This window comes from Lynx canadensis, chromosome E3, assembly GCF_007474595.2.
Source record: "Lynx canadensis isolate LIC74 chromosome E3, mLynCan4.pri.v2, whole genome shotgun sequence".
Lineage (NCBI taxonomy): Eukaryota > Metazoa > Chordata > Mammalia > Carnivora > Felidae > Lynx > Lynx canadensis.
Window position 1 is genome coordinate 40235625 of NC_044318.1, and position 19026 is coordinate 40254650.

At 54.1% G+C, this 19026-nt stretch overlaps 1 protein-coding gene across 1 annotated transcript in view; it reads left to right on the top strand.

The window, feature by feature from the left end:
• Positions 1 to 7625: 7625 nt before the first annotated feature.
• CE3H7orf50 (chromosome E3 C7orf50 homolog) overlaps positions 7626 to 19026 on the top strand; it is a 108460-nt gene continuing 97059 nt past the window's right edge. The window contains exons 1-2 of the mRNA XM_030300480.1: positions 7626 to 7708; positions 15667 to 15790. Of these exons, the coding sequence (XP_030156340.1) occupies positions 7626 to 7708; positions 15667 to 15790 (207 nt within the window). The remainder of the gene's footprint in view (positions 7709 to 15666; positions 15791 to 19026) is intronic.

Genomic DNA, 19026 nt, shown 5'->3' on the forward strand with positions numbered 1-19026 from the left:
CGGGTCCTCCTTCCTCCCTCTCATTAGGACGTTAGGGGGAGCTCTGCCCACACCCACGTTTGTAGCATTATTCCCTCCACCCCTGTTCTCAGAATGCATCCCTAGCTAAGATTTTCTTGCAATAAATGCTACAAGAACAGCCTTTTAAAGTGGTTTGTAAAAAACGAAAACAAAACCCTATGCCGACAGGCAGAGCAGTGGGTTAATTTACATTCTGGAGATATTCCGAACCAGAGTAAAGTGACGTGTGTGGATGGCTTTGCTTTGCCTCCGTCCTGGTGCGGTGAGACGTGTCTCCCTTCCTGCTTTCGGGGAACGTTCCCTGGAGAACGAGAGCAGTCAGAAGGGCTGCTGTTTCCGTAGTGGCAGGTAGAAAGCTCCTGGGGTGCCAGGGACAAAGTCAGGCTCTCTCTGTTGAGCCCCCAGGTGTTGGCGCAGACACGGTGCCGAGACGTGAAATCGTGGCTGTCCTCTGGCTGGGCGTTCGTGACGTCCCTCTCCCACCGCAGGCTGGTCCCCGCGCTGCGCACCACAGAGCCCTGGCGGCAGGCCGACTCTGGTCTGTGGGGCCACGTCCCCTCCCACCCACCCCCGCCGTCATACACCCCCATCTAACAGAGGGCAGGGAGCCTTGCACGGTTTGGCCAAAGCAGGGGTCCTCAGACTTGTTCCAGAGCCTGGAACCCGCCGTGGTGGTGTGTGTGTGCGGGGAGCCTGCGGTAAGCTTCGTACGTGGACGGGATGAGCTATCCCGTCCTGGAATCCACCTGTGCATCCAAGGGTCAAGGTGGAGTTTGTAGGAGGAACAAGTGGAGAAAACGGGATCCCCGTAATTCTTGCTAAATTAGGAAAAATTGTGTCAATTAGGAAAGCAGTTTTATCGCATCTGAGGCCAGAGGCTAGTTGGGGGGGGTGCTCAGGAGTGTCTTGCGGGAGTTGGGCTTGATCCGCGTGGTTCATGTTCCTGCCGAAACGGCTGGTGACGTAGCAGAATCACCAGGTCTCCTTATGGTTATTTATTTGAACTATAAGCCTGGGGAAGGATCGTTTGTGATTTGGCTTTTAAAAAAATTTTTTTCCTTAGCGTTTATTTATTTTTGAGAGAGAGAGAGAGTGAGACAGAGCCTGAGCGGGGAGGGCCAGAGAGAGGGAGACACAGAATCAGAAGCAAGCCCCAGGCTCTGAACTGTCAGCATGGAGCCCGACGCGGGGCTCGAACCACGGACGGTGGGAACGTGACCTGAGCCGAAGTCGGACACCCAACCGACTGAGCCACCCAGGCGCCCCTGTGATTTGACTTTTTTTAATTGATGAACTTATTTGTTAGCTTCTAAAAGTATAAACTCCGGGAGCATCTGGTGGCTCAGTGGGTTGAGTGTCTGACTGTTGATTTTGACTCAGGTCATGATCTCACAGTTTGTAGGATAGAGCCCAGTGTCGGGCTCTGTGCTGACAGCGTGGAACCTGCTTGGGATTCTCGCCTCCCCACCCCACAAATAAATAAACTTAAAAAATAAAAAGTATAAATTCCATCAGGGTAAAGAATACCAGAGCCGTTATGTAGCAAAACCACCTCTTAGTCAAAGAATGATTTTGCAGTAATAGAAATACAGCACACAGCAAAATTGCTGTGCTCCCTCCCTGGTTTTGAAATTGTTACTTCTATAGCTGCGTTATTACATGGCTTAGTTACGAGACAGGTATCAGGCTCCCGCCTGGCAAATGTAAAAGGAATCTATGAGGCTGTGGGTTGCTGAGGAAACCTTGGGGGAATTTTAAAATTACAAACATCGGGGGCATCTGGCCGGCTCAGTCAGTAGGGTGTGGGACTCTTGATCTTAGAGTGGTGAGTTTGAGCCCCAAGTTGGACATAGAGATTACTTTTAAAAATTGTGAATATCTTACCCTCAAAATGGAAAAATATAATCATTCGATCCACGTTCTAAAGTGATCTTTCTGGAGGTACCTGGGTGGCTCAGCCGGTTAAGCATCTGAGTCTTGATTTTGGCTCAAGTCTTGATCTTGTGGTTGGTGGGATTGAGCCCTGCGTTGGGCTCTGTGCTGACAGCGTGGAGCCTGCTTGGGATTCTCTCTCTTCCTCTCTTTCTACCGCCTCCTCCCCTCCCCCACTTGTGCACTTTCTCTGTCTCACAAAATAGTAAATTAAAAATTTTTTTTTAACGTTTATTTATTTTTGAGACAGAGAGAGATCATGAACGGGGGAGGGTCAGAGAGAGGGAGACACAGAATCTGAAACAGGCTCCAGGCTCTGAGCTGTCAGCACAGAGCCCGACGCGGGGCTCGAACTCACGGACCGCGAGATCACGACCTGAGCCGAAGTCGTCCGCCTAACCGACTAAGCCACCCAGGCGCCCCCAAAGTAGTAAATTTTAAATGCCAACTGCTTAATGAGTTTTTTAAAAAATAGTGATCTTTCTGGCCTTTGTGAGGTGGTGAATGCATTAGGAGGGCAGAGTGGGTGCCCAGGTGCCCAGTTGTGGAGCCCTGGGCTAGACGGGGGCGGGGGACGTGGGAAGTGTGTTAACAAGATGTGTAGGTGACGGGCAGAGAGGAGTGGGGACACTTTTCTCGGTGGCACTTGGGTTGGGGCAGTGGATGCTAAGCACGATGAGGAAGGGAACAGGTTTGGAAGGAAGAATCCCAAGCCTGGCTGTGAGCGTGTTCCGTCGAGATACTTACTGACCTGCTGTGTAGAGAAACCATTTAGGCAGGTGGGTAAGCAAGTCCAGGGGGCGAGGTCGAGACCAGAAACAGGATTTAGAGTCACTGGCATATGTTTGATCGGAAAGCCACGCCAGGGTGACACCGCAGAGTGGGAGAGAGGGGGAGGGAAGGAAGACTGAACACTGAACCCAGACTGAGCTCTAAGGGATGGAGATGTCGATGAGAAAGGAACGCGAGTATCTCAGTTCTCCGTGACAGACTGTTCAGTAAAGTGGGACATGAGAGACAACTTCCTTAAGATCATAAAATGTACGTAGCTCCTCCGATGAAAGAATTTCAAAAGGTAACAGGATATAAAACTGACAGACAGGAATCAGTAACCTTCATCGCCGTCATGATAACCCAAAGATACAATGGAAGAGACAAATCGCGTTTACAGTGGCAATAAAGATAAAATACTTAAGAATAAACTTGAGATGTATGCAAGATCCATAGCGGACCAAACTTTAAAACACTCACGAAAGATACAAAAGTGGACACAACCCAGTAAGACAGCGCTTGTTCTTGGAAAGGAAGGCCACATCCGAAGGAGCTCCATTTTTCCTCGATGAATTTTAAATCTAAGAGGATCCCAATATAAATCCCAACAAGCTGCTTTTCTGGAGCTGGACGAGCTGACGCTCCGGTTCATATGGCAAAGTGCACGTGAAAGAAGAACAAAGGAGATGGCGAAAGCCCTTCCCCGACCTCCCGGGGCATCGTAAAGCCCCGGTGTGTGGAACAGCGCGTGGAGTAGCGTGCTGCAGGCTCGGCACCGGATGGACCTGTGCACTGAGGTAGGAAACCAGGTGTGTGTGGAAACGTGGATGTGATGGAAGGGAAGGCGCATCTCAAGTCACGAGCCAGGATGGGCTTTTTGAACAACAGTGTTGATTTAAGATAGCTGTTTAGAGAAAGGTAGCATCGGGTCTGTCCTTATGTCACGCGTACGAGGACTCCTGTCAGAAATGTGAGTGGAAGGAATAGGGGCGCCTGGGTGGCTCAGTCGGCTGAGCGTCCGACTTTGGCTCAGGTCATGATCTCGAGGTTCGTGGGTTCCAGCCCTACCTCGGGCTCTGGTGCTGATAGCTCGGAGCCTGGAGCCTGCTGTGTCCCTCTCTCTCTGTGCCCCACTCCTGCTTGTGCCCTGTCTCTGTCTTTCAAAAATGGATAACCGTAAAAAAAAAAAAAAAAATTAAAGAAATGTGAGTGGAAGGAATGAAGCCAAACAGGTCATGGGACGAAACCTTGGCCAGGCTTGTCCAAAACTGGGAATGGGAAAGGCTTTCTTAAGATGGCGCCAAAGTAAGATGGGTGAAGGAAAGGGTTCACGGCGAAGCACGGTTGCGTGGCAGAGAACGCCATACTCAGGACCAAAGCACAGGTGACAAACTAGGACAAAGTATCTGCAACACATGTCCCGGTAAAGGTCGATGTCTCTAGTACACAAAGAATGTACACATTGAGGGGGAAAAGATCGGAGACCGGGTAGGAAGATGGGTGAAGGATGGAGCGACGCCACAAGAGTGTAGAAGGATGACCCCAGGGTATAGGAAGGGTTGTTCCGCCTCACTTGAGTTAGGAGAGACGCAAATTAAGATTAGATGAGCGGGAATCCAAGCTTGAAAGCCTACTCTGTTGGCAAGGCTGTAGGCGAGAGAGACGTCCACACGTGGCAGGTGGGAATGCCAAACGTCAACCGTTACCGAGGAAAATCTGGCTGTACCCAGCCAAATTCGTCTATGTTTGGCAGTCCCACCCCAGGAGCCTATCCTGAAGGTGTGCCACCAACAATAGGAAAACCAGTGTGCGCGACTGTTGAGCGCAGCTCGGTTTACAGCTGGAGACGGTTCCTGTGGATGGGCACTGGCCATGTGAGCCGCGGTAAGTCCCCCCGCAGGGCCCCGAGAAGCTGTAGGAAAGGAGAGGGTGCCTGTAACTGACGGAAAATTTCCAGGGTTCGTTGTCGGCTGGAAGGAGCATGGTGCCGGAGAACGTGTGCTCTGCTGCCTTCTGCGTAGGGAACGGGGAGTAAGTGTCATAATACCCACGCATCTGCTTGCTTTTGCTGAAAGAAACACAGAAGGATAAACGAGAAACTAACGAAGCTGGCTACCTGGATGGGGTGGGTGGCAATGAGGTAGGAGTGTTGGGAGGGGTCCAGTACTTTCTTGTGCCGTCTTAACTTTTAGACTCCTGTTACTGTTGCTGAACATATTCAGCAAAGTTCAGCCAAGATGGCCGGGCGGGGGCGGCGGCTGGAAATAGATGCGAAGGAACACAGCCATCTTCGACGTGAATAATAGCCACGTTTATGGAGGAACCTGACGGTGGTAAGAAACACAAAACTCACCATTTTAAAACCATCTCCAAGTGAATAATTGAGCACCATTTAATACACTCATAGTGTGCAGTCATCACCACCATCTAGTTCCAGAATGTTCTCGTCCCAAAAGGAAACCTCGTACCCACGGAGCACTCCCCATTCTCTCCACACCAGCAGCCCCTGGTGACCACTAACCTATGGTCTCTGGACTTGCCTGTTCTGGACACTTCGTATGAATAGAATCATCCAGTGTGTGGTTACAAAGAGCCTGTGCCTCCCCTCCCGTGTGCCCTCTTGCTCACTCACCCCAGGGAAGCCAGCTGCTCTGTGAGCTGCCCTGTGCAGGAACCCATGTGACAAGGAGGTCAGGGAGGCCTTTTGCCGATGGCCAGCGAGAACCGAGGTCCCTCAGCCCAATCACCTGTGAGGAGTGAGTCCTTCCAGTAGCCACGTGTGGCTTGGAAATGGCCTGTCCCCCAGACAAACCTTCTGACAAAACCACAGCGCTGGCGGACGCTTCGTGGCTCTGGGAGGGACCTTCTCTCAGACAGGGCTCAGCCGCTCCGGCATTTCTGACCCCTCAGAGACTGTGAGTGAAGCTGCTAAATTTACGGGCTTAAACTAATAAGTTCTGTGTTCATTTGTAATGCAGACGTCGAAAACAAACACAATTTTCTGCCACAGAGAAGCAGAAAGTAGCCTTTTTGGATGTGGGAGGCAGCACGGACCAGAGTTAACATGAGCACCACTCATGTGTTGGGAAACTTGGAAGTCTGTTGGTTTTGAGCGGGGCGCAGAGCACTGGAAGATTCTGCAGCACATCCAGTCCGTAGCCTCCGCTGTCCTGCGCTGCGGCCAAATAACTCAGAAGGTCCGCTGCAGCTGGAGATACGCATACGTGTTTCTGAGGCCGTGTGGTCTCTGGCACCAAGCTGTGCCCTCCGCTGCGGAGAATCACACAGCATGCCGAGAAGCTCCTGATGTGCTCCCCGGCCTTAGACGTCACGTCAGCATGTGACTGGAGCTGTCCCATCAGGGAGTGGACGTTTTCAGACCGTGAAGTTATAACGCTGGCTGAGAGTGTCAGCGATTCATTGTACAGTGAAAATGGTACCTCCTTTTTCTGGGTTTTCTATCATGTGTTGTCTTCTGTAAACAGCTGTTTTCTACTGAGTGCTGGACATAATATATGGACAATTGTAGTCTGGGGCACAGGATACTAGACTTTTCTCCTAGAACAGTTTCACCCTTTCTTCTTTGAGCAGGCTAGCGGCAGCAACGATAAACCCTGAATCACTTGCAGTTTCAGAAACTGAGATAATCTAATATGGATTTTATGAAGTCCCTGCAAGGCTGGTCTATTCTGTTCATATTCACTCCCCTGGTGTAGCCTTTCAGGGTCTCAGCTCAAAGATGGGACATTACAAGAACCCTCTCCCTTAGCGGCCCTAGCCCACCAAGCCAGCAAAATCTCTGTTCAGGTTCTCTACCTCTTCCAGAATGGATTGAGCCCTGAGTGGAAAGTGTTGCTGAACATCAAGTTTAGTGCTCTGGGTTTCCTTTATATCCCCTGTTAGAATATTTCACTATCCAATTAGCACACTGATGGCATAGAACCCAGCTATTTTTAAATGATTATATTTTGGCCAGCTTTTTATGCTGTTCTCAATGGGAGGCTGATCTGAACGACCTATTCCTACAATATGAGCTCTGGAAAAAAAGGGCAAAACTAAATATATTACACATTTATTTATATATTTTTACATTACATTATATACTATTTAAGCTTGTACGTGGATAAAAACTTTTCTGTATGTTGTCGGAAAGCCGGTCGGGTCAGTTTGAAAGCAGGACGGTTTCTCCCAAAGTCAGCAAGCCTGGACGTCCCCGCACCTGCGTGCATAAAGGCGGCGTGTGACCAGAGCAGCACCTGCGCGCGTCCCGAGGTCGGCGAGGCTGCACGTGCCCGCACCTGCGCACGCGGGAGAGCGGCGTGTGACTCGAGCCGCGCTTTCCAGGTGCTAGCAGCAGGGGAGGGGCCGCAGAGCTGCACCTGCTCCCTCTGCGGCCCCGCGCTGCCTGCCCGGCGTGGCGCTCTGGTTCCCGGACCCCCAGATGCTCTGCGGCAGCCACGGTCCCCTCACTCGGGCACCTATCACCAGGTGGGGTAGTCCGGGCAGGGGGCGCACGCCTTCACCGCGGGCCGGCCGCGACCTCTAGGCCGACGACCACATTGCCGGGGCTCCTCCTGTGCGGCGTCTGAAACCGGTGCACGGTTCTAACGTTATAGTATCTTCAGCTCATACAAATGTGTATGTTTAATACAACTCCCAAGCGCCCAGACACACAGGTCGGGGTCCCGGCCCGGGGCTCGCCTCGCCCCCGCGGCCGGAAACCGGGTGAGGCTCCCCAGTCCCGGCAGCCAGCACGCGGGGGGTTGCTAGGCAACCTGGGGCTCCCGGCAAGCGGCGGCGCCTAGAGATGACGCTGCCAGCCCGCGCCTGCGCCTGAACCCGCCTACTCGCGGCTCCCGCGTGCCGTTGGCCGGCGGGCAGATGGGGGCGGGCCTCGGCCAATGGGCGACGCCGCTCCGGGAGGCGGGACCGTGTTACCTTGGCGGCGCGCCTGCCGGAAGCCCGCGTCGGCGGCCACGCGCAGGTAGGCGAGGACCGCAGGGTCGGGGGTCGCGGGGCGGCTCCCACGTGGGTGTGCGGGCCCGGATGGCGTCGGAGGGCACCGGCGGAGGCCCGCAGGGTGCGCGCGGGGTCCGAGCCGCCGGCTGCCCCAGGCTGTGCCCCTCGAGCCGGGCATCCCCTTCGCCACAAAGCGCTCGTTGACTGAAGCGTTCGGTGGGCTCCCGCGTGTCCGCACTGTCCCGGGCCCCAGGCGGCCGCCGGGCTCAGGGCGGAAACGACGCCGACCCGGGGCGCTTGCGTTCTGAGGACACAGAATTAAATAAGGTGTGGGAGCCTGCAGGAAAATAAGGCGGAGCAGGGCACCGCGAGCGAGTCGCGTCGGTGCCGGCAGACGCCCCAGGTCGAGGGATCCCGGGCGCAGCAGCAGCCGCTGCAGCAGGAGTACGAGCTGGAGAGCGGGGAAGGAGGCGCGCGGGGCAGCCACCTGCGCCCGCAAGGCCTGGACGAGGGCGCGGACTCCTCTCCGAGCGAAATGGGAAGGTGTCCCGCAGAGCCTGACCTGGACGTTCTACGAGTCATGGTGCATGCTGTGTTGGAAAGGGGCTGGAGGGGCAAGGGCGGGGACCGTGAGTAATGCAGACAGGAGGGTAGTGACGGCACAGGGAGTGAAAGGTAGTCACTGTCTTCGGGATGTGTTTTGGAGGCAAGGCCGACAGGGTTCATGGCTGTGTCAGATGCAGGAGATGTGGGGCACCACAGTCTTTAGCCCGAGCAGAAGTCAGGATTTCCTGATGGCCGTTCATGGAGAGGACAGATGCCCCCAGGAAGATCAGAAGTGTGGATTTTGACGCCTTGCGCCTCAGATGATGTGTGTGGGTGTTGGTGATAGCGTGTACTAGTGCAATTCAGGGAGAAATTCCAGGTGGCTGGTAGATGGGAGGTGTTTAAAGCCGCGCAACTAGATGAGATCACTGAGGGAATGAGTTTAGGCAGAGAGGAAAGTGGGCAGGAAGCATGGAGCTCTTCAGTGCCCAGGCTCAGGAGGTGAAGAGGGAGGAGGAAAAGCAGCAGGGTGTGGTGTCTTTTTCAGAAGCCGAGAGAAGGAAGCATCACCTGCTAAGTGCTGCTGTTGGGTGGAATGGGGAGAGTACTGAGACTCGCTGTGAGATTTCACGTCTGTGGCGAGCAAAGCGGCAAGGGTGGATTTTGATCAGTAGTAACTGTTGCGGTAGGGACGAGACCGCGTGAACCGAATTCTCCTTAGGTCTGTCCAGGGGCGAGTGGGTGTTTTAAAGGGAGATTGAGGGAATGGGGAGGGGAAAGGGGAGGCACTCAGTCGCCTTAGGAAGTGAGACATTACAAAAAACCAGGAAGGGGGGGTTGGTCCATGTGAAACCCACCCGGGGTTGCTGGTTAGCGCTTATCAAAGGTAGGCTGCTACCCTTCCACAGGGCTGTCGGGTGGGGTCTCCCCGTGTTGGCTGCATTCTTTTGGCAGCCTTGAGTTTTCTCAGGCAGGCTCTCTTTAAGGGCGCCAGGGTCATCTCAGGGATAGGGCCTTGAGCTGATAGACACTGCATTAGTGGGCCAGGTGTGAGGCCCTTTGGGAGAGAGGAGCCTGGGTAGAGTTTGGTCACACAGCGCGTCTTTGTCCGCATGGAGTCGTTGTGATCTTGGGAAGAGCAGTTCTGGTGGAGGGGTTGGAGAGAGGAGGGAGGGAAGGAGTTCCAGGCCGTGCAGGCGACTCTACAGGGTTTTACTGCAGAAGGAGGCAGAAATAGGGAGAAGAGCATGTGGGATCGAGAGAGTTTTTATTATTGCCTTGTGGGAAGCTTTAGTTGAGTGAGTAGATGGGAAGCCGGAACCGAGAAGGAGGGACGGTGCTCAGAGTGATGTCCCTGCGCAGGTGGGGCTGGAACCCAGCTCACCAGTGGAGGGTTTGGCCTTGGTCAGAACCTGGCCCGTTTCCATCAGAACAGGAGAGGAGGGCAGGTGGGTAGATGTAAGGAGCTTGCAGTTCCCTTCCCCTTGTTTTGTGATCAGGAATTAAGGTTCTCAGCCAGAAGGGAGAAGACAGTGGAGGTTTGAGAGAGGAGAGGGTCGGCCAGGCAGGTGCAGAGGTGGGGAATGTGGTGGATCCCCTGGTGAGGCTGAAGGGTGATTGGGCCCCGGGGTGCTGAGGGGGTTGAGCTGGAAAGATGGGAGGTGGGCTCGGTGAGTGAGTAGTGACAGGACTTCGAGATTGGCCATTGGAGGGACAGGGAGGGGTGGGTTAGGTACCAAGAGAGCAGAATGTGGAGGCCGTTCGTCTAAGTGGGCAAGTCAGAACTCGGACTAGGCTTGGATCAAAAGGGACAGGAATGAAGTCCCAGGCGGGCTCAGGCGCTAGAATCCCACTCCTGGACTCCTCGGACTGATTTCCTCGAGGGCTGTGGATTGTGAGGGCTTCGCCCTGTGAGTTGGAAGGTGTCCTTCCCTGTGGCCCCCAGGACACATCAGAGGTAACATGCGCTGGGTGAGAGGGGCCATTGGGGGCTGCGGGTGGGATTTTCAGATTTTAAAAGAATTTTTTCCTGTAGGGTCAGTTATTTTTTTTAAGATTCTGTGGGGTTTTTTTTCAGCCCTGGGGACCCGGCAGCCTCAGCCAGTTGGCGCTGAAGCGTCCTGACCTGTGAGTGTCACCCCACCCAGACGGTTAGCCGCCGTGTGTGTGTCTGACCTGGGTCGTCAGTTTTCTGCTGGCGGAAGCATTTGCTCCACTGAACCGGAGCTGGGTATCTTAAAGCTTTTGTAGTAGAAATGACAAGAGTAGAAGGGGGAAAGCCATACTTGTAATTCTCACTTCCTAAAATGTTAATATACTGATGTGTTTCCTTCTAGTTTTTCTCTTTGTGTGTGTGTGTGTGTGTGTGTGTGTGTGTGTGTGTACAATTTTCCTCACAAAATGAGGGTCACGGGGTACACACGTAGATTTGTGCCCCACCATTGCCCTTGACGTTGCGCCATGAGCTCTTACTCCTGTGGCCAGATGTTCTGCGCCGTCCTGCATAGGCCTGCCCCTTTGCACACGGGCATCAGTCGCTTTCCCAGTCCGCAGTCCGCTGTTGTGGGACCGTCAACAGTGTTTTCCGCTCCTCGATGTCAGAGGCGTTAGCAGGCTTTATACGGAGCAGTTGTCCCCCTTGTGTATGAATCTCAGCCGGTGATTATTTCATCAGGAGAGGTTCCTGGAAGTGGAAAGCACTTGATGAATGTTATAAAATTGCCTTAAAGAAAGACTGCACCAATTTCTTCTCCTGTCAGCAGACATGATCCCGGACGGCCTTTTCACCATCCTGTGGCTAACGCTGAATAATACAATTTTAAAAAATGGCGTTTTTAACCTATCAAATTAGCTGGGTGATGTGTGCGTGCAGCTAAAAACCTCCAGCCGTAGCGGCCGAGGGACAGAAAGGATGCCATCAGCCTTCCCCCCTCCCCCGCCAGGCCCCATCCCTGGAGGCCGGCGGTGTCCTCCCTCAGCTCTTTGTGCCGGGATCGCTTGCACACTTCCCGGGAGCGCGAGCGCAGTGCGTGACTCGGGTATCCCAACCGTAGGAGCCATCGGTTGGTGTTCCCCTCTGACAGGGACGCCCCGGTTTCCTCACCCGCGTGCCGCCCTCAACGGCCACACGACGGAACTGAGTTCGTGCGTGTCCTGCACTTAGAACAGGACCTGGTGCCTGGTCAGCTCTCAGTAAAGGGCAGTTTTCAGAATTGACTCTCCTAACTAACCCCCCCCCCCCAACGTGGCCTCCCTCTAGCCACCAAGAACAGGGCCACCTACCGAAGCTGGCAGAGCCTGGGGAGCCTGCTGTTTTGCAGAAAGGCCTGGGAGGTAAAAGAAACCTAAAGGAGGGGTCTTGACCCCCGTGAGGCCCCACCTTCCCCCGGGGCTGCTTTCCTCACCACCGCGCTCTCCCTTTGCTGGCTCGTCCTCTGTTCTGGCCGCACACCAGGAAGCTGCCGCGCACTTGTGGGCCCTGGGTGTGCCGATGCCATAGACACGCGCACGCCGTCCTCACAACCCTGTGAAATAGGGTTACCGCTAAGGGAAAAAAAGGAAGGAAAACCAATACAGGGGCATTGTGTTGCTAAATTTACTACAAATAATTGAGAGAGGTGTGAGGTTTTTTGTTTTTTGTTTTTTTTAATCTTCCCGTGTTTTAACGAATTCACAGCGTTGTGTGACCGTCACCGCAACCTCGTGTCAGAACATTTTCCTTCTCCCAGGAGAGACCCCGGACCTATGAGCCCCTCCTGCCCCTTCCTCCGCCAGCCCTGAGCACCCACGGAGCTATGTTCCCGCTCTGTGCGGACTTGTCCTGGACACCGCGTGTAGACGAGCTTGTACCGTGTGCGGTAACCCGCGACTGGCCCCTCTCCCGCGGCAGGACGGGGCTGAGGCGCCCGGTCAGTGCCGTCCATTGTGAGGGCGTCCCCACGTCTTGTTCCCTGTTCAGCAGTTGCTGGATGCGTAGGTTTTTTCACCTTTTGGATACTATGACGAATGCTGCTGGGAACGTTAGTGTTGGAATTTTTACGTGGACGTGTTCATTTTCTTTGGTAGGTATCTGCATGTGGAGCTGTTGGGACCCATGGTAACGTGTTGAACTTTTTTTTTTAAAGTCGGGCTTGAATTTATAACCCTGAGGTCAAGAGTCACATGCTCTACTGACTGCCAGCCAGGTGCCCCGACACGTTTAACTTTTTGAGGAACCACCAGGCTGTTGTACAGAGTGGCTGCACCATTTTATATCCCACCAGCGGTGCATAAGGGTTCCAAGTTTTCAGGCATCACCAGTATTTGTTGTTGGAGCCAACCTAGGAATGTGAAGTGGGGTCATTTGATTTACATTTCCCTAACAATGGATGGTGTTGAGCATCTTTTCCTGTCCTCATTGGCCACTTGTGTGTTGTTTGGGGGGTAATCCGAATTCAAATCCTTTGTCCGTTTTTTCACCGAGTTTGTCTTTTTTATTGGGTTGTAAGAATTCTTCACACATGGTGGATACAAGACTCTTGTCAGTTACATGACCTGCAAGTATTTTTCCATTTCTTGATGTTGTCTTTGTACTTCTTTGCTCGAATTATTTGCAGCACAAAAATTTTTAATTTTGAGAGGTCCACCATTCATTTTTTTTCTTTAGCTGTGTGGGTTTTTTTTGTTTTTTGTGGGTTTTTTTGGTGTCCTGTGTAAGAAACTGTTGCCTAATCCAGGGTCATAAAGATGTACCCCTGTGTTTTAGCTCTTACACTTAGGTTTGTCATCCATTTTGAGTTAATTTTTGTGTTTGGTGTGAGGTAGGGCTCTCAGTTCATTGTTTTGCATGTGGAAGTTCAGGTGTCCTGGCACCTTTTGTTGAAAAGACTGTTCTTTTCCATTAAATGGTTTAGGCGCCTTTGTTGAAAATCACTGACCGTGAATGTAAGGAAATGTCTTCTATACCCAGCATCCGTTGTCTCAAAGTCATGAGACATACCATCTCTCAGAACTATTAAAAGAAACCTTTTTATAACATGGAAAAGTCTTTCTCCCTTTTTAGCAAATAGACTTAGTGATTACACTTTTTAATGATAACTTACAGAAGGAATAAAGATTTAACTTAACTTTTGTGGTGACTGGTGTGTAAATATTTGCTAAACTTTTCTTATTTCCCCAACAAGGTAATTGGCTGATGGAGTCCTTTGTCTTTTCAAAGCCCCTGTGTCAACAGTCTCTTGTTCTTTCACGATTTCTTATTATACTGCTAATTGAAATTTGTAGCCTCTGGCTTTGAATACTTTTTTTTAGATAAGGCTTAATTAAAGACTGTGGAGCTTGGAATTTTTCTGATTCCACAACAATGATACTCTTTCAATATGCTATAGCTGATCGTAGCCCCAATTGGGGCAGAAGGAGCCCTCCATGCTGTCTCTGTGTCCTCTGGAACGTGGCCCTATGTTCCTTGACTATCTCCTGCGTTTCAGCACAGCTTGATAACCCAGGTTCTCCTTGCACTTTCCTTGCTCTGCAAAGGTTCCCAGACCGGGAGTCTAAGGAGCTCCCCTCCCCGCTTCCTTTTTCATAGAGGATGGTGTTGAGAACCAAAATCTGGGCTCTCCGTGTACTCTGTTTCTAGGCCTTTTCCACTGTGATCACCCTTTATGGTCACCTTTCCCGTAATGCTTTCCCTCTCTGTTTGGTTGCAGGTTACAGTTATGTCTCATGTGTCCTGTGTTTGTGTCCCCCCATAAGCCTCTTGGACTGCGAGGTCTAGCCTGGAGCAGCTCCTAGCACATGGTTGGCACTCTGCAGGTGGTGACAGAGTGACTGGCAAGTGCTGATGTACGTGGGTGGATTGCTTGGTGGCGGGGTGTGCGTGTTTCATTCCACCAGCTGCCCCCTTGATGTAATTTTCCCCTTTTGCCCCCATGAAAACGGTTTTGCTTTGGGGGAAATCTACATCTCAGTAGCGTGTTCCTGGGGAGCCCACGTTCTCAGAACGCATCTAGCCTTCGCTCGCCTTCAGGGGGCCATCGCCCTCCATCTGCCGTCCCTGCCCGCAGGCCCTTTAGGGGGTCCGGAGGCCCGGCTTTTGCACCTTTGCACCTGCCTTTTGCACCTTTGCACCTGCCGTACCTTCTTCATCCGCACGCACCACTCCCCTCCCCCGCCTCCCCCTCCCCCTCCCCAGCCCTGCCCTTTACCGGCTTTCTCCCAGAGGCCTCCTGCCTGTACGTCACCTGCACTCGCTTCTGTCCTACCTTCCCGGTAGCGTTCATCCCCACGTAAAAGTATTTTCTCACCTGCACGATAGATCTCTCTTGCCCACCACAAGGGAAGCTTCACGAGGTCAAGGCTCTTGCGTGCCATGCGGTTCGCTCTGTGTTTGGCACCCCGCACAGTGCCTGGCACAGAGTTGGTGCTCACAAAGTATTTGTTGAACTTCTGTTGCTAGAGCTGGTGTTCAGAGAACTACATTGGGTTTCTGTCCCTTTTCCCGTATACACAGCCTTGAACCGCAGGTCTGAAGGTAAATTTTTAAAAAGACGTAGACATAAATATACAATATGTACGTGTATAATTTACATGTGCCTGTAAGATCTGGAACATGGAGAATGTTAACTGGGAGTTAGTTGAGCATGAAAAAACGAAATACATTTTTATAGTTTGTTAGAACGAAAGCTGATATTAGTAGACCTTGTAAATACAGTTTGAAAGGACTGGCGTTAAAAAACACTCCAAGGTCTCCCCTCCCACATACCCCCTCGCAGGAAACCTCTCGGAGGTCCCAGCAGCCACCGGCAGTGCCCCTCAGGGGAGGGCTCTCCCTGACCTGTCGGCCTTCAACCATTTCTGTTCCCTGTGGCACGATCCCATGAAGGATGTGGGTTTTAGGGTTCCCGGGCTTTTCCTGGAGCTCTGCACACCACTGTGCTGGAGAAAGCACACCTGTCAGATGCCTCTCACACCGTGTCCTGCCTTATATGCGGCCCGGGTGGTGCTGCTTCTACAAGTCGAGGGGCCCGGCCCGGGCCCATCACCGTGACCGAATGCCCTAGCCACGGCGGCGACGGTCGCCTGCAACATCCCCAGATCATGGGCGGTTTGCCTAGGGGATTTGACCTTTCCCCTAACTCGTGTAGATTTTCCATATTTTCTTTCTTTCTTTTAAATTTTGCTTATTTTGAGAGAGAGCAGAGGAGAGGGGCAGGGTTAGAGGGAGACAGAGAATCCCAAGCAGCCTCCGTGCTGTCAGCCCAGAGCCTGAGTGGGGCTTGAACTCCCGAACCGCCAGATCGTGACCTGAGCCAGATGCTTAACCCACTGAGCCCCCCCAGGCGCCCCTGCCTTTGTTTGAACTTTTATAGCGGGAGAGCGCTCTTCCCCTCGGTCACAAATGTGATGTGGCCCAGGACCTCTCGTCACGCACTTAGCAGTTTACCTTCTCTGCTGCAGGATGGCAAAACGGAAGAGAAAAATTACCGAAATGACAGAGAAAAAGAACAAAAAACTGAAGAAGGCGTCAGCGAAGGAGATGCCACCCGCGGCCACACCGGGCACCGGGGAAGCGCACGCCGAGGTGGGCGCACGCGGGGTCCCAGTCCAGAGGGAGGGCGCAGCGAGGGCGGGATGGGTTACAAGCCTTCGCGCTGCGGGGCTTCTGGGAGCGGCTGTAAGACAAGTAAGAGGGTGGGTGAACTTCAGGTTCGAATGCCGCGACCGCCTTTCCTTGGGCACAGCGTCCACCGACCGCCGTTGGGGTGCCGTGCTGTCGGGGGCACTTGTGTCTGAGACGGGAGGCGGCGGGACAGCACGGGCTGCGCTCTCGGGAATGGGTGGTGTGCCGTGCGCGCAGTGACGCGTGGAGCGTGGCCGGGAGTCTGTCCTGAGGAATTCAGATCTTGGGGCATCTGAGGGGCTCAGTCACTTGAGTGTCTGACTTTGGCTGCGGTCATGATCTCACAGTTTGGGAGTTCAAGCTCCACGTCAGGCTCGGCTGACAGTGCAAAGCCTGCTTGGGATTTTCTCTGTCCCTCTGTCTCTGCTCCACCGCGCCCACCCCCCCCCCCCACCTTGCACACGCATGCTCGCTCACGCTCTCTCTCAAAAATAAGTAAAAATAAACATTAAAAAAGAATTCAGATCACAACATACAAATGCTGATATTGAATGGGACAGAAGTCTGTTACAAAAATACATGCACTTAAATTTGGTTCCTGGTCTGAGCGTTAACGTTTTTCTTGATTGAGCTGTCTTTACAATTCCTAGGATGCGGTTGATGGAAACAGTGTAGGGTGTCACAGATTCTCCCAGATTGCACATGAAGTAGAACGTGATTAGGCGCGTATCCCGTGGTGACGTGTGCATCTGTGGGCGGGCGCTGCTCTCTTCGGAGGGGACGGGATTTCCTGTGGGTCCACGCCTGCCTGGAAGCACCGAGAAGCTCGTTCACACCGGTGAACGTGGGTGGAAGCATCGTCTGGGCAGCGTCGCTTAATTCCTTAAAGTCGGAGACCGTTCCTGTGATTTGGGGGCACGTTTGGTCCCAATGTGTTGTCAGAGATCGGCCATTAGATGACAACTTGACGAGGTCCTTCTCCAGTCCTTGTGGAGGAAGAACTGGAAACCGTCTGACTCGGTCGGGGATGCGTCTCTGGCCAGTCGCTGTTGTTGTTTGTGGCACCTGTGATTCAGACCTGCCTCCACTTACGAGAGCCCTGTGGGCTCTTCTGCCCTCAGAAGCGTCCCCAGCAGGTTTCAGGGTGACAGGTGGCTTTTCTCTCATAAGATGGGGAAAGGACCGTGGTGCAGGGGGAGGAAGAGAGGAGGCCCTCATGACAACGCCGACTCCTGACCGCAGGCCATTCTGGCCTTTTCTGTGAGCAGTTTCGGCGCGAGTACACATGGAGCACACGTGGCGTTAGGGCCCTGGGAGCGCGCTCCTGAGACCACCCGAGCTGTAGACGCCTGGGCGAGTCTCTGTGTCCCTCAGGGGGTGTGCACCCAGTTCGATGACTCACTGGTCCGAATCACTTGAGGCCTCCATCCACCGAGGCATCTCTGTGCTTTTTTGCCAGCTGGCTCCCAGGCCCCCGCCTAGTCCCTGGCGATTTATTTTTGATAGAGATAGAGCACAGGTAGGGGAGGGGCAGAGAGACAGAGACAGAATCCGAAGCAGGCTCCAGGCTCCCAGCTGTCGGCACAGAGCCCGACGCGGGGCTCGAACTCACAGACCGCGCGATCGTGACCTGAGCCACCCAGGTGCCCCTCCTCCGTTTTTTTTTAAACTCCATCCTATCACCTTGGTGATTTTAAGTTTTGTTTAAAACTTGCAGCTTTCCTTTCGGAGTGGCCTGCTTGCCGGCTGCTAGCCCGGGGCAGGCCCCGCAGAACAGGGCGGGTTGACAGTAGCCGTGCGCACAGGTTGGGATTTCTGCCTAACCTCGGGGGGACCTTCTTTCTGCTGAGTTCAGGTCATCTTTAAAAGTGTGTGATTGTTTTTTGTTATGAAAGCACACGTTGGTTAAAGTAGATTTGGAAGACGGAAGAGAAGCTTCTGGTTTCTCTTTTGAGGCCTACAGTTTTGTCGGGGTCTGTGGCGTAGTGGACAGAGTTGCTGCTAGAGTCCCGTGCGCTTCCGCTTGGTTTTCGGTCCCCGGGGTGTTGACCTGGTGGCAGGCCGGCCCGGCTGAGGAGCAGGAAGCGGTGCGTGGGAACGCGGGGCCCGGCCACCAGGGGTCGCCGCCCCTCCGCCTGCAGGCGGCCCGCAGTCCTCTCCCGGGAGGAGCTCCGGCCTAGCGCGGTTACGGGGCGGGAGCACTCGTAGGGGGAGTTCTCTGAGGTGCGGCGCTCGTGGGCTTGTGTCCCAAAGACCCCTTCTTACATTGCCGGGCCGGTCTCCCAGGGAGGGGCTCTTCCAGGCGGACATACCTTGGGCTGCGCTAATAAGAGGATTTCTTCACTCTGCTTTTCGTGGGAAACTATGGAAAAGCCACGTCAGGCTCATTTTTAAGGAAAGCACATGGAACACTGCACCTAATTTTGAGGCGGGCGGGTGGACCAGGCCTGGAGAGCACATCCCATTCCCCTGGGAGCTCGTGGAAAAGTACTGTGCTCTCCCCCCCCCCCCCCCCCCCCCCCCCGCCCTGGCTGCAGGATCAAGCCCCAGAATCCATCTGCATGAGGAACAGAGAAGCCTCTGTCCCCACTTGGACCAGTGTGCCGTCCTCCCGGGACCGGCCGTCTGGATAGGCCCGTGGGAGCCCGTGTGGCCACTTCCCACAGCACAAGCGCCCTGAGCCAGCGCCAGGAGGGCCAAAGTTTCCCCAGGGCTGGCCCTCCGTGGCCCCGGGGCAGCCTCCTCAGAGCCGTGCTTCCTGCTGGGAGGGGAGCCTTGGCACACCCAGCGGACTCCTCTCTGGCCCTCTTTTGTGCGGCCCCGGGCGCTCAGAACCTCCCTTCTTTGCGCATCTCACCAGCCAGTTAGTTAGCCTGCCGAGGCCCTCGCCGCCGGAGGCCGGGAGAGGGTGTCTGTGACGCCCCCGGCACGGGCCGAGCCCTGCCAGTGCCTCCCTCAGCGCCCTGGATATGGTTCTGGCCGGCCGGCCGGCCGCGGGCCTCACTGGAGACCTGCCGCCCACACCACGCCCTCTCCCGCCGTCCTGCTGCGTGAGGGACGCGGGAAGTCGCGGTCCATGGGCCCGTCCTCTGCACCAGGGAGTCTCTGCCTGCTTCACGGTTTCTTGAAACCCTCCCGCGAGCCTGGGCGTCGGGCCGTACAGGCCCGCCTTCAAGCTGCTGGGCCCCCTCCTTTGA